Source organism: Athene cunicularia (genome assembly GCF_003259725.1).
Source record: "Athene cunicularia isolate RWA chromosome 14 unlocalized genomic scaffold, athCun1 chr14_part1, whole genome shotgun sequence".
In the NCBI taxonomy this organism is placed as follows: domain Eukaryota; kingdom Metazoa; phylum Chordata; class Aves; order Strigiformes; family Strigidae; genus Athene; species Athene cunicularia.
This window is the reverse complement of record NW_020799118.1, coordinates 16367637-16378621: the sequence shown is the minus strand read 5'-3', so window position 1 is coordinate 16378621 and position 10985 is coordinate 16367637. Positions and strand designations below refer to the sequence as shown.

General features: G+C 46.6%; 1 protein-coding gene across 8 annotated transcripts in view; it reads left to right on the top strand.

Annotated features, from left to right (window-relative positions):
* Positions 1-24: 24 nt before the first annotated feature.
* TEDC2 (tubulin epsilon and delta complex 2) overlaps positions 25-10985 on the top strand; it is a 20460-nt gene continuing 9499 nt past the window's right edge. For 6 of the 8 annotated variants that reach the window (XR_003399465.1, XR_003399464.1, XM_026858964.1 and 3 more), the window contains exons 1-7: positions 25-282; positions 764-1439; positions 2873-2926; positions 4829-4913; positions 5268-5376; positions 5616-5717; positions 6152-6363. Coding sequence is in view for 6 of the 8 variants with exons in the window: in XM_026858964.1 (XP_026714765.1) it covers positions 880-1439; positions 2873-2926; positions 4829-4913; positions 5268-5376; positions 5616-5717; positions 6152-6363 (1122 nt within the window). In the remaining 2 variants the exon portion in view is untranslated. Of the gene's footprint in view, positions 283-763; positions 1440-2872; positions 2927-4828; positions 4914-5267; positions 5377-5615; positions 5718-6151; positions 6364-8897; positions 9112-10985 lie in introns of those variants that run through there. The other 2 variants (XM_026858961.1, XM_026858965.1) reach the window with 2 other exon arrangements.

Here is a 10985-nt window from a genome sequence, read left to right as displayed (position 1 = left end):
GGGCCTTGCAGGTCGGCGGCGGCGCTGGTGAGTGAGTGCGGCCCCGGGCCCCCGCCCCGCAGGCTCCCCCGGGCGGCCCAGCCCCAGAGCGGGCCGGGAAGGAGGCGGTGGAGCCCGGGGTCCCTGGTGCCCCCTCAGGACGCGTCGGAGGGCGCGGGGGAAGCTGAATCCGTCCGTGTGCAGCAGTGCGGGCCCTTGGAGCTTTGTTTCTTCACCACCCCCCCAGGGACAGCGAGGAAGAGGAGCAGTCGCAGGCAGAGGCCGGCTCCAGCAGCGGACATGGTGAGCGCTTCCCTCTCCCTCTGGTGCCTTCTGATGTCACACAAGCCCTGGGCCTGACCGGGGCTGAGCCAGCTTCGGTGTTAGAAGTCCTTCCAGTGCTTTGCATCGACTTAAAGCCCCCCTCTACCCTTTTCCTCCCACTTTCCCCTTGGTGTTAGCTTGGAGTCGTGTCACTAAGTAACTAAGGCCAGCAGTGAGGTGTCTGCAGGCCTGACTGAGATGTGATTGCCACTTGTTGATGAAGGGGAGGTGGATTTGGGAAACTGTCTCCTCCTGTGACTCACATCCATCCTGGGCCTTCAAGGCTTTGGCAAGCTTGCATGAATCCTCTGTGTAGTTGCTGTGGAGTGTAGCTGAAATACCCACTGCACCATTCACTGGGCTCATTTACCTTCTGTGGTACCTGGAAGAGCAAGTTGGTGTAGAAACAAATGAGGAAGATCCAGGTTTGGACCTTCTGATGTGTCTTCTCCTCTTGCAGAGAACAGGCCTTCGCCCAAGGAGCTGGAGGAGCTGGAACTGCTGAACAGGGCCTTAGAGAAGGCACTGAAAGTCAGGAAAAGCATCTTAAAAACTCCATTAGAGGTCCAGGAGGCTATGGGAGAGAAATCTGCAGGTGAGGGACCTGCACCTAAGAATGCTGAAGACCAGCAAATTCCTGTACCTGTTCAGGATGTTCCTGAGAACACAAAGGTGAGAGCTGTAGGCAGAAAACCTGCCTCTTTGAAGAAGCCTTCTTCATACCAGCTAAGAGCCCCTTATAGGACTGACCCAGATGTGAAAAAACTGCAAAGGAAAGCCCCAGCCAGATGTGTTTCTCAGGATCCCAGGACAGCTGGGAATAGCTCCTCAAAAGGGGTGTCTTGCAAACAAGGAAGGAGTCATAGGACAGCAATCAGTGACAGAGAGGTCTGTGCTTCAGCCGAACCCCTAAAGACACGTGGCTTGTCCAAATCTGCTCCAAATGAGCAGCAAAACTTTTCCATAGGGGATTCAGCAGGGGGAAATAACTCTGTAGCTGCTGGCAAGCAGTTATGTGACGCAGGAAAGAAACATTGTGGTTTCCTGGGAGAGTCCAGCAAACAGGAGGACCCTACAACGGAAGGTGTATTGGGAAGGGGCACCTCACCTCAGACAGTCACCCTGCAGGGAAAGAGGTAAGTGCTGAGAGATGGGCACTTCTCTTGTTCTGCCTGATGCTGACTAGCACATCGGGAAAGCTTGGTCTCTTCTCCTGCTCTGTAGGACCCAGTTTGGTTTCATTGCTCCTCAGATCCTTCTCAAGAGGAAGGATCCTTTACAGTTTAAAAGCCTTTATTGTGATTAAGTGTTTTCATTTTAAGGGCTTACTTTTGGATGGCTGGGATGTTGAAAGTCTTTAATTAAGACTTTTGATATTTCATAGCCTCCTGTGAGTGTTTTGGAAAGTTGTCCCCATAGAGTTTTCATGAGCCTTAGTTCTCCTCTGAGTGCACTTTCTATTACAGCTTATTGATTTATTTATTTTTTTTAAAATTGCATGCTTACATGCATGCTTTCTCACTTATATGCGTAATGCTGTTTGGAATGCATCTGGGCTTAATACTGCCCACTTTAACCTGTAAGATACTGCTCATGTAACTACACAAATCATTATTGACTAGAATGCAGTTGCAAGTGTTTGGTGTGAGAAGAATTACGAAGTGGATGTTAATGAGATAGTCTGTGAAAACTGGCAAAATAATACTTAGAAGATTGGCTTTGCAGTCAGACCAGTCTGTGTTGTTTAAACAACTTCTATATTCTTTTCTATGTACTCTTTGCTTTAAAGAAACAGTTAAGTTCAGATCTGATATATGCCTTTCCCTGGAAAATTTTGAGAAATAGTTCTCAGATGCCACAACCCAACTCTTGTGTTTGTGCAGGGAGGAAATTATCGCTGTTTGCGTGGTGTTGGAACGGACACAGGACACTGAGTGACAGTTGCTGGGGGAACAGGAATCTGGATTCAAATATTTATTTACTTAAAATCCCAACTGTGGTCTTGTGTTCACAGTCTGCATGTGACTCTAGCTCTAACTGCCAACCCACATGTTTTTCTAATAACAAGCTGGGGATTATTCTGCTTTGGTCTTAAGATGCATATTCCCAGTGGAAGCTGAAATGTCCTGTTCCCATTCCTTTGAGTGTTTATGCTGCTAAGCAAAGCTGCCTTGTCATGCTCGGGTATGGCAGTAGTGTCAGGGAGACCTGCTTGTGCTCATGTCTGTATTGATCACTTTCCCTGAACACATTGTTCCATGTGTGTACTCTGCCTTTTCAGAACTTTGCTCCCAGTTTCTCACCTTGGATGAACCTCTGATGGCTCGTGGTAGGATGCAGGAGCTCTCCCAGCTCAGCTCATTGTTGCTTGTGGAAATGAATGAGCAGACTGATACCCCTTCCTTGAGGGTAGGCTGAAGGCAGTGGTGGATTCAGTCTCCAGGGTTGCTGACATCTTCCATTACAGCTAAATTAATTTCAAGTTTAGACAAAATGTAACTTTCTCTGTTTGAAGACTAGGCTCTACTGCTCTCTGGCCATCAGGATTGATGCTTCTCTTGTTCTGCAGATGCCAGCTGAAGCTACCCCTTCCCTACAGGAAGGCCTATTCCAGGAACTCCAGGTAAGTCCAGCCTGATTAGATCAGTCCAGTCCAGAACTACCCTCTGTTTAAGAGTTGTGAAGAGGGGTCAGATGGGGGAGACCTGGCTGGTTTGTAGGTTACAGAGTGTGCTGACCCCACAGTGTGTGGGGTCTGAATTGAGAGCAGGAGTGGGCTGATACAGTGTTGTCTGCAAGGCTGTTGCTGAGGGTTATGTGTTTACGTGTTATTCTAGCCACTAGCGCTGCTTTTGTTTTCAGAGTGTTAATCCCTGCTAATCCTGGAGTTGTAAAGGTACTACAATGCTGTAATTGTGGGTTTAACGACACTGCAGAAGTGTCTGCTGATACCATGTACTTGTTGAAGACAGGAAGCCCCATGGGGTGGGTGCCTGTATACCTTGTGCAATGAAAGAATTTCCCAATCAGATGAAGACCTGAACTGCTCTGCTGAGGCACATCTCTAGCCTGAAAGCACCATGTCAGCGTGTGTTTGAGGCTGATTACTGCTGATTAACTCTTAAATAGAGCCAAATACAATGTCACTGCAGGTAGTTGGGTTTCTGGTTACCTTGGTGCTCTAGTCTGTTCTCCAGCCCTCTGAAAGGGTTTCTCACCGTTTCCTTTGAGAAATCTCACTGTAATTCTGGAGGCTTCTCATTATGTAGTTTGTACAGATATTAAGCTTAAACCCTATCTTGAATCTAACTATGGCCTCTTGTGCTACCCTTTAAGAATTCCTCCTCCTCTTGGGAACTGTCATTTATCAGACACCAATTTGTTAGTTGCCCTTCAGCAAATTGTAAAGACTTGATTCCCATAATTTTCACTTGTAAACTGAGCCCTTTGGCATCATAATCACTTGGTGTAATTTTACACTCTTCACTATGACTTTCAGCTCTGCAACAGATTGAAAATAACCTTTGCTCTAAAGATCCCTTACAGAGGGAATGCATCTTGCCTGGTAACTTCTTTGCTGTTCTGTTAACCTTGCTATTTCTTTGCATAATGTGTTTCTGAAAACTGCATTTTCTATCATGATTTAAAAGATCCGTTTGGATGGAGAGAAGATAGGCACACTCAGGTTAGACAGTCATGTGCTGCATAACTATTTTAGGCTTCCTCCTGATGGCTCTCACTGCAGCACGTTTTGGGAGACTGGCTGAGATGCACTGCGCTTTAAAGCGATCCTTTACATAAGGGATATCTCGGGGACAGTGCATCGGTGGGGATGTTGAAATGCACCTCTCTGGTAGTGCTGTTATGTCTAACACTTTCTTTTAAAAACTGGACTCCGATACAAGGTCCTAGCCAGCTTATTCTTGATACTGTCCTCAAACCTCTGTTTTGTGTCCCTGGGGCTGATGCACTGCTGTCGTGCTTCTTGCCAAACATACCACTTTGTCCAAAAAAATTAAAGGACAGTCTCAAGGAAGTCTGGTATTTGAAGGAATCACTGTGGTAAAAACTAGGGTGAGAATTTCTCCTGTCTGCTGCTATTTTTGTACACATTTACTAACAGAGTGAATGTACAGAAATCAAGGCAAAGAAGTTTGGTTTCCTGTAGGATAAAAAACATAGGTAGGATGATTCAACAGCATTAGTTATCTGCTGCAAGTTCACATTCTGATTATAGAAATGTGTTGTGTCTCTTCTAATGGCTGTAAATCATTCCCCTCAAAACAAGTTGAGAAATAAGTGTTTTGTGATGTCTGATGCTTTCTACAGGGTGTTCTTGTTGTTCCAATACCAGCTGTCAAAAATGAGGGGGGAATGGCTAGTAAATAACCTGTAAAAGAGGGGATTAAGGAGGATGCTTGTATTTGAAGTGCTGATATGTCATATTGGGGTGTTGCAGCTCAATGTGAGCACTGTCTAGGATAGTGGAGCATAACTCCACTTCCTGCCCCTTTTGAATTTTCAGGGCATGGGAGAAATGTCGTCTCTGCCAAACAAGTGCAGATGCAGCAGCTGCAAGGAATCGTTTTATAGAGAGGATCCAGACAACTGTATCCTTTCTCAGCTCACCGCCCCCTTCCACGAACACGTGGTGTGGTACAGCAGGCACCGGGTGCAATCACTCTGCAGTGTGCTCCCATCTGGAGAGAGTTACGGCTCCAATAACAGGAGTTCAAGCTCGGTCTCTAGGAAGTGTTTTTTTCATAGTGCAGCTTTTGAGCAGTCATAAAACTTTTGATCCAGGCAAACATGCCATACACAGCTGTGCTGTCCTTGCCTTCCCCCTGTGATGCCACTTCCTGGGATCTTCCCACTGCCCGTGATCCCAGCTAGCCTGGCTCAGGGCTTGGGGCAGCACACAGAGCTCATAGTGTGAAACCTTCCTTAAGCTGCTGCTGTTTGAGTTTTGTTCACCAACGCCTGCCTTCAGTCCTGCAGAGATAGAGGAGGAATTAAAGGTCCTCCAGGATGTCCCTTCCCTTCTGAGCCAGTATGTGGAAGCTGAGCCTGCAGGTAAGGAGAGAAAAAAAAAAAAAGTGGGGTGGAGGGAACAGAAGGTGGAATAAGGATGATTTCAGTGTGCTCCAGTTCTATGTGTCTTACGTTCTTGGAATGTGCTGAACATGAGGGACAGGAGCATTCTCTGCTTAAAATGAGGACTGGTAAACCCAAGGTCATTCCAGAAACTGATATTTGGGGAAGAAGGTTTCAGTTTACTCATGCCTGCTGGTTTTCCTCTGCTTCTCTTCTAGACCATCCCACTCTGCAAAGAGAATATGAAAGTCTTCTAACCTTGGAGGGTTTGCAAACGATAGTTTCCCAGTGCCTGCACAAGCTGCAGCTTCTGCGAGCAGGTAAGCCAGTCCCTGTTTTTGTAGTCAGGTATGGATGTGGCCAGCTGTGCTTGAAGGGTAGTTTGCTATATGTGCACAGAACATTGTGGGCCAACACAGATTTTCTCCTGGTCATCCTTACTGGTAATGTATCATGTAGAATTCTCTGGTGGCAAACGAAGCTGTGGTCTCTGTTTGCCACCCATCTGTGTTTGGGAGAGGCTTGGAGCTTTTAACTGCTGCAATTTAGCAGGGCTGGTGAGGGAGCTATGGAGAGATGGGGGAGATTGCATGACATAGCTTAAGATGTCCTGTTTGTGCTGTGTGTGAGGAGCTCACCCTAATACAGGGTCACTAGTCATTCATTTCTAGTAAGAGCAAGTAGGTCACAAATTCTGCAAGCAGAGATTTAACTTGTATATTTCTGCTTCCTGCCAATTCTTCCATCCTGGCAGCTGTGGAGTCCCAGGTGGGGCTGTGCCCAGACTGCACTGGGGATTTAGGAAGCTGCTCTCCAGCCTGTGTTCCTCCCAGGGGACAGATGTGTGACAGTGCAGGCGTGCTGGCTGTGCCTCTCCTTTGGTACTCCAGTTTCCAGGAGCTGAGCGACCTGTTTGCCTTGAAGCTACAAGTGTCAATGCTGCACCAAGAAATTGCCTTACAAAAGGTGAGTCTTTAAAGGTGTTAGTGCTCCTGGGGCAGGGCAAGGAAAGGGCAATTGTGGGGCAACAGCTGGTGTACTGGGTCTTGATGGGGAGCAGCAGCACAGCAAGCTGTCCCAGTGGTGTTTCTCTGTTTCTGCCTCCTGTCCAAGTGCCATCAGTGTCTTTGTAGATAAATGGACTTACTTTTTTCTTAAGGCCAGAGGAGAGACCTCTCTGGATAAGATTATTCTTTTGTTTTGTTTTTCTTTTGTTTAACACTGAAAGAGTTTGACAGGTAATGCCCAAAGACCCATTTTGGCAGCCCTTTACAGTCCCATTAGGGCAACACACTGTCATTCTCTCCTGCATGACCTCTAGCTAGTGAACTCTTCTGCTGTCTGTTCCTTTCCTTTTAAATATCAAACCACTGTGCTGCTAATCTTGACTTTACTGTTCTGAGACTGCCTGTCAGAACATGATAGGAGGTCTGTCTCTCCATCAGCCTTAGAGTTCTTGCTACACTTTTTCTCATCCAGCAACAGCAAAGGGTAGGGAAGATCTGTGAAATCACATGTACTCCTTTGACCTAGCCTTTGCTGTTGACCTGAATGATAGAGGCTTTGGAAAAGCCATTTTTTGTAAGCTAGGGAAGAGTTATTTATAACTGGTAGCACACCTCTCTCTGGCTGAAGATACTGCTTCCTGTCTTCAAATGGGACTTTAGTGCTATAATCCTGAATTATAAATTGTGAGGTTTTTGATTTTTATCTGCTCAAAATGAAATAACCAAAGCCTGCTGCCTGATGCTTTATCAAGTAACACAATTTTCTCTTCACGTGTATCTAAATAGCTGCTTTTTTGTGCTGGGTGAGCTCTGAGTATCTGAAGCAGCTCTGTGCAGAGTGTGCAAAGTAGGTGAAATTCTCAGGATGGGTGAAATGAATTGACTTGGTACAAGATAAATACCCTGGAAAAGGATGTCTGTGTTTCTGGGTCAAGCCTGTCCATTGCCTTTCCATGTCCTTAAGTTCTATTTCCCTGTCCCTGTGCAGAGATTTATGGAGAGCAGGCAAGGGAACCCCTTGCAGTTGCCCTGTATATACTGTTTGGGGCTTACTTCGTTTCCACCACTGAAAAATGCTGTGAGGGAGGTGACTGACATGTGCAGTTCATTGTCCACCTTTCTCCTGAGAAGGCACTGTGTGCACAGTAGACTGTGGGTTTTTAATGTGCAGACTGCTTAGACTTCATTAGCTGATGCCAGCTGGGAAAAAACAAACCAACAAAACATCCCAGGCAAAATGTCTTTCTGAGCATTAATTCAAGAATGGGGTAGTAAAAGCTAATTTTTGTCCCTTTATTAGAAGTTTACCTGGGCTTGAGTTGTCAGCCACAGTCATAATCCCAGATCTTTGTGCTGTTAATTATGGTGAAACAGGCCAGAGGGTTGACAGCATGGACTGCGACCACAAGCTGGTCTTAATAAACCAGAGGCCAGGTGAGGTCAGGGAATATTGGACAGCTTTAGCATCCCTTGTAGCCTGTGCTGCTAGAGGGTGTGCAGCTTTGTTCTGTTTGGGCTGGATTTGGCCACTTGCCTGTCTGTCTTGGATTAATGTGGCATAACTGGGAGGTGCAGGAGCAACAGTCATGAGTGAAGGGTTGAACCTAGTGTTGGGTGAGTAGGTGCTTCACTGTGTGGTTGCAGAGTCCTGAATCAATATCAGCTGCCTGGTTTTGGCTGGAACAGAGTTAATTTTCTTCCTAGTAGCTGGTACAGTGCTGTATTTTGGATTTAGTGTGAGAATAATGTTAATAACACACTGATGTTCTAGTTGTTGCTAAGTAGCGCTTACCCGAACTAAGTTAAGGATTTTTCAGTTTCCCGTGCTCTGCCAGCAAGCAGGTGCACAAAAAGCTGGAGGGAGCATGGCCAGGACAGCTGACCTGAACTAGCCAAAGGGCTATTCCATACCACAGGACGTCATGCCCAGTATATAAACTGGGGGGAGTTTATATACCAGGGACTGACTGGGCATTGGTCATTGGTGGTGAGAAATTGTGTTGTACCTCGCTTGTTTTTCTTGGGTTTTATTTCTCTGTCTTTTTATCTTCCTTTTCACTACTATTATTATATTTCAGTTATTAAACTGTTCTTATCTCAACCAACGAGTTTACTGGTTCCCTTCCCCATCCCACTGCAGGGGAGAGGAGTGAGTGAGTGGCTGCATGATTCTTAGTTGCCAGCTGGGCATAAACTACAACATTCAGCTTATTGCAGGGTGCTGATGTTATCCCAGTTCTGGGCCATCTCTGCAGCAGAGGAAAAGCACCAGTGTTTATCTCGCTGCTTTTGGAATGCTGGGTGTGCTTCATGAATGGAGGATGAACAGCTCTGACTTTGTTAAATATGACAAAAGAAAGTATCTGTCTGAATTAGCATGTTATTAGTCACACTGCTCTGGTTAGATTGCGCTTGTTATGCAGCCACTTCACTTTGTGCAATCCTAGAAGTGCACGCTGGCTCTGGTGACGTGTCTCCTTTGCTCCTGCCCAGGTCATGATGGCAGAACTGCTGCCTGTCCTAGAGGCCGGGCTCCACCCGGAGGCCTCTGCAGCTCAGCTGTATCGGGCGATTTACACGCAGCTCTGTGAAGGAGGCAAGCGGTTCCCTGTGCTGGTGAGAGACGAGCTGGCGGACAGATCCAGTGGGAGCCTCCTGCATAACCAGAGACAGTTTTAAGCAATAAATCTTTTATGTTAACTTTTTTTACTCTGCCTGTTTGTTTCAGGGATTTGGGGTTTTTTTCTTTTATATCACTTTTATGACTTTCTAACCCTGAGGTTTTGTGAAGCCTCTTCAAGGCCTCGTAGACACCGGTCTGGGCTCTTCTTCCAAGGTCTGTCTCTCTGGCTGTCTCTAGATTCTTGACTGCCTCTGTCAGGACACCAGGCTCCTATATGCAGGCAGTGTAGCTGGCAATAAAATATGGTTTATACTGATCAGGCAGCCACAGTATGGTGGGGCATAGCCAACCAGTGTCTGAAAATCCAGAGAACCTGAGCTGCTGCTTCCCTGTTACTCTGTACAACCAACATTGTAGTGGTCACTGTCTAGTCACTGACTGTTCGTTTTTTCATATCATCATTCACAGCAGCCCAGGCCACATAGAGTAGTGCCTCTTGTGGAATTACTCTGGTCTGTGGGTATCAGCTCTGAGTTGTGGTGCTGCTGGAGCAGTCCCTCTCCACAGCCTGTCCCTCACACCGCTGCTCAGTGCAGGGCCCCTGCAGGCAGCCTCACGACTCTTTTGTATAGACTTTCCCCTAGCTTACAAAGGAAGGGGTTCTGCTGTGTCATCATAGCTGGTGGTTCTGCCTGAGGCAGTAGTCTGTGTGCAAGTCTCTGTGCTTGGGAGATGTCGGGTTCCCAGCTGCACAGGAGGCAGCTGGTGGAGCAGCCCGGTAGGTGGCACTGGGCCCCTGCCTCATGCGTCCTGTGCCGAGGCTGCTGCAGGAGCAGCCCTCCGGAGAGACTAGTGCAATGTCCTGCCCAGATTCTGTGGCAATTCTGGCTTTGTCACCATGGGAAAGGTCCAGCTTTGCTTCCTCCTGCATCTTAGGTTTTTATACTTGTAATCCTCAAATCCCTGGCGTTTCTGCGTGACCATTAAAGCAAAGCTTTAGAGTCAAGTGCAATACCTCTGCCTGTGAGCACTTTGAAGTCTGTTTAGGGAAGGGCCACTGTGTGCCTCTGCTTATTACAGTTTGACTCGCACTGTAACTCTTAGCTGGACTAGGCCTATTTGCCTGGGAGTGTTCAGCTCTGGGCTGTTTAGCAGTGCTGACAGTGGTCATTATTTTTTCCTTCTGTGTTGTGGGTTTGGTTTTTTTTTTTCCCCAAGACCAGAGTTAGTTGTCTGTTTCTTCTGAATGTTTGGCCCTTTCTGACACTCAGTATTCACTAAAAATCATTCATATGATAGATGAAAATCAGCATCTCTTATTCCACTTTATTTTTTTTATTGCACTACATTCAGTTTTTTGTAGATGGTATTTGAATTCCCATGAAAATCGCATGCAGTCAGGGCAGAGATTTGTTACCTCCTTCCCCACTGCAGTGTGCTGTGAGGTTTAAGTCTGCATTGGCCTGTGGGGGTAACGGTGCTGTGGTCAGCAGCACTGGAGGATTGCAAGGTATTGATTAAAGGCTGCTCATAGGAACAGGCACTGCCTCCTAAACATGGTCATTTGCCCTGGGCATTAATATCTGCGTGTTTGAATTTTGGAGGAGACATTTGGTATTGTTAATTATCTTGCTGTTATTTGTAACATGTCTGTAAGCGCTGCATGAGTCATGGAGTATCTGTTGCTTTGTGTGGAGCAGTCCAGTGTAAATTGGCAGTAACTTGAGTGCCACAGCAAGGACTACACCGGTGTGAAAGGACTTTGAAAAAGAGACTGAGCCCACAAAAATGGGGTTGCGGGGGTGGTTAGAATCTGAAAAGACAAGTTGACACTGTAGGAGGGGTGCAGAAGAGGAGCACAGCTGCCAGTGTGACTGGCAGGTAGCTGGGTTGTTTAGTGCCTCTGGGTGCAGTGTGATTTTTTTTTTTTTTTTTTTTTTTTTTTTTTTTTTTTTTTT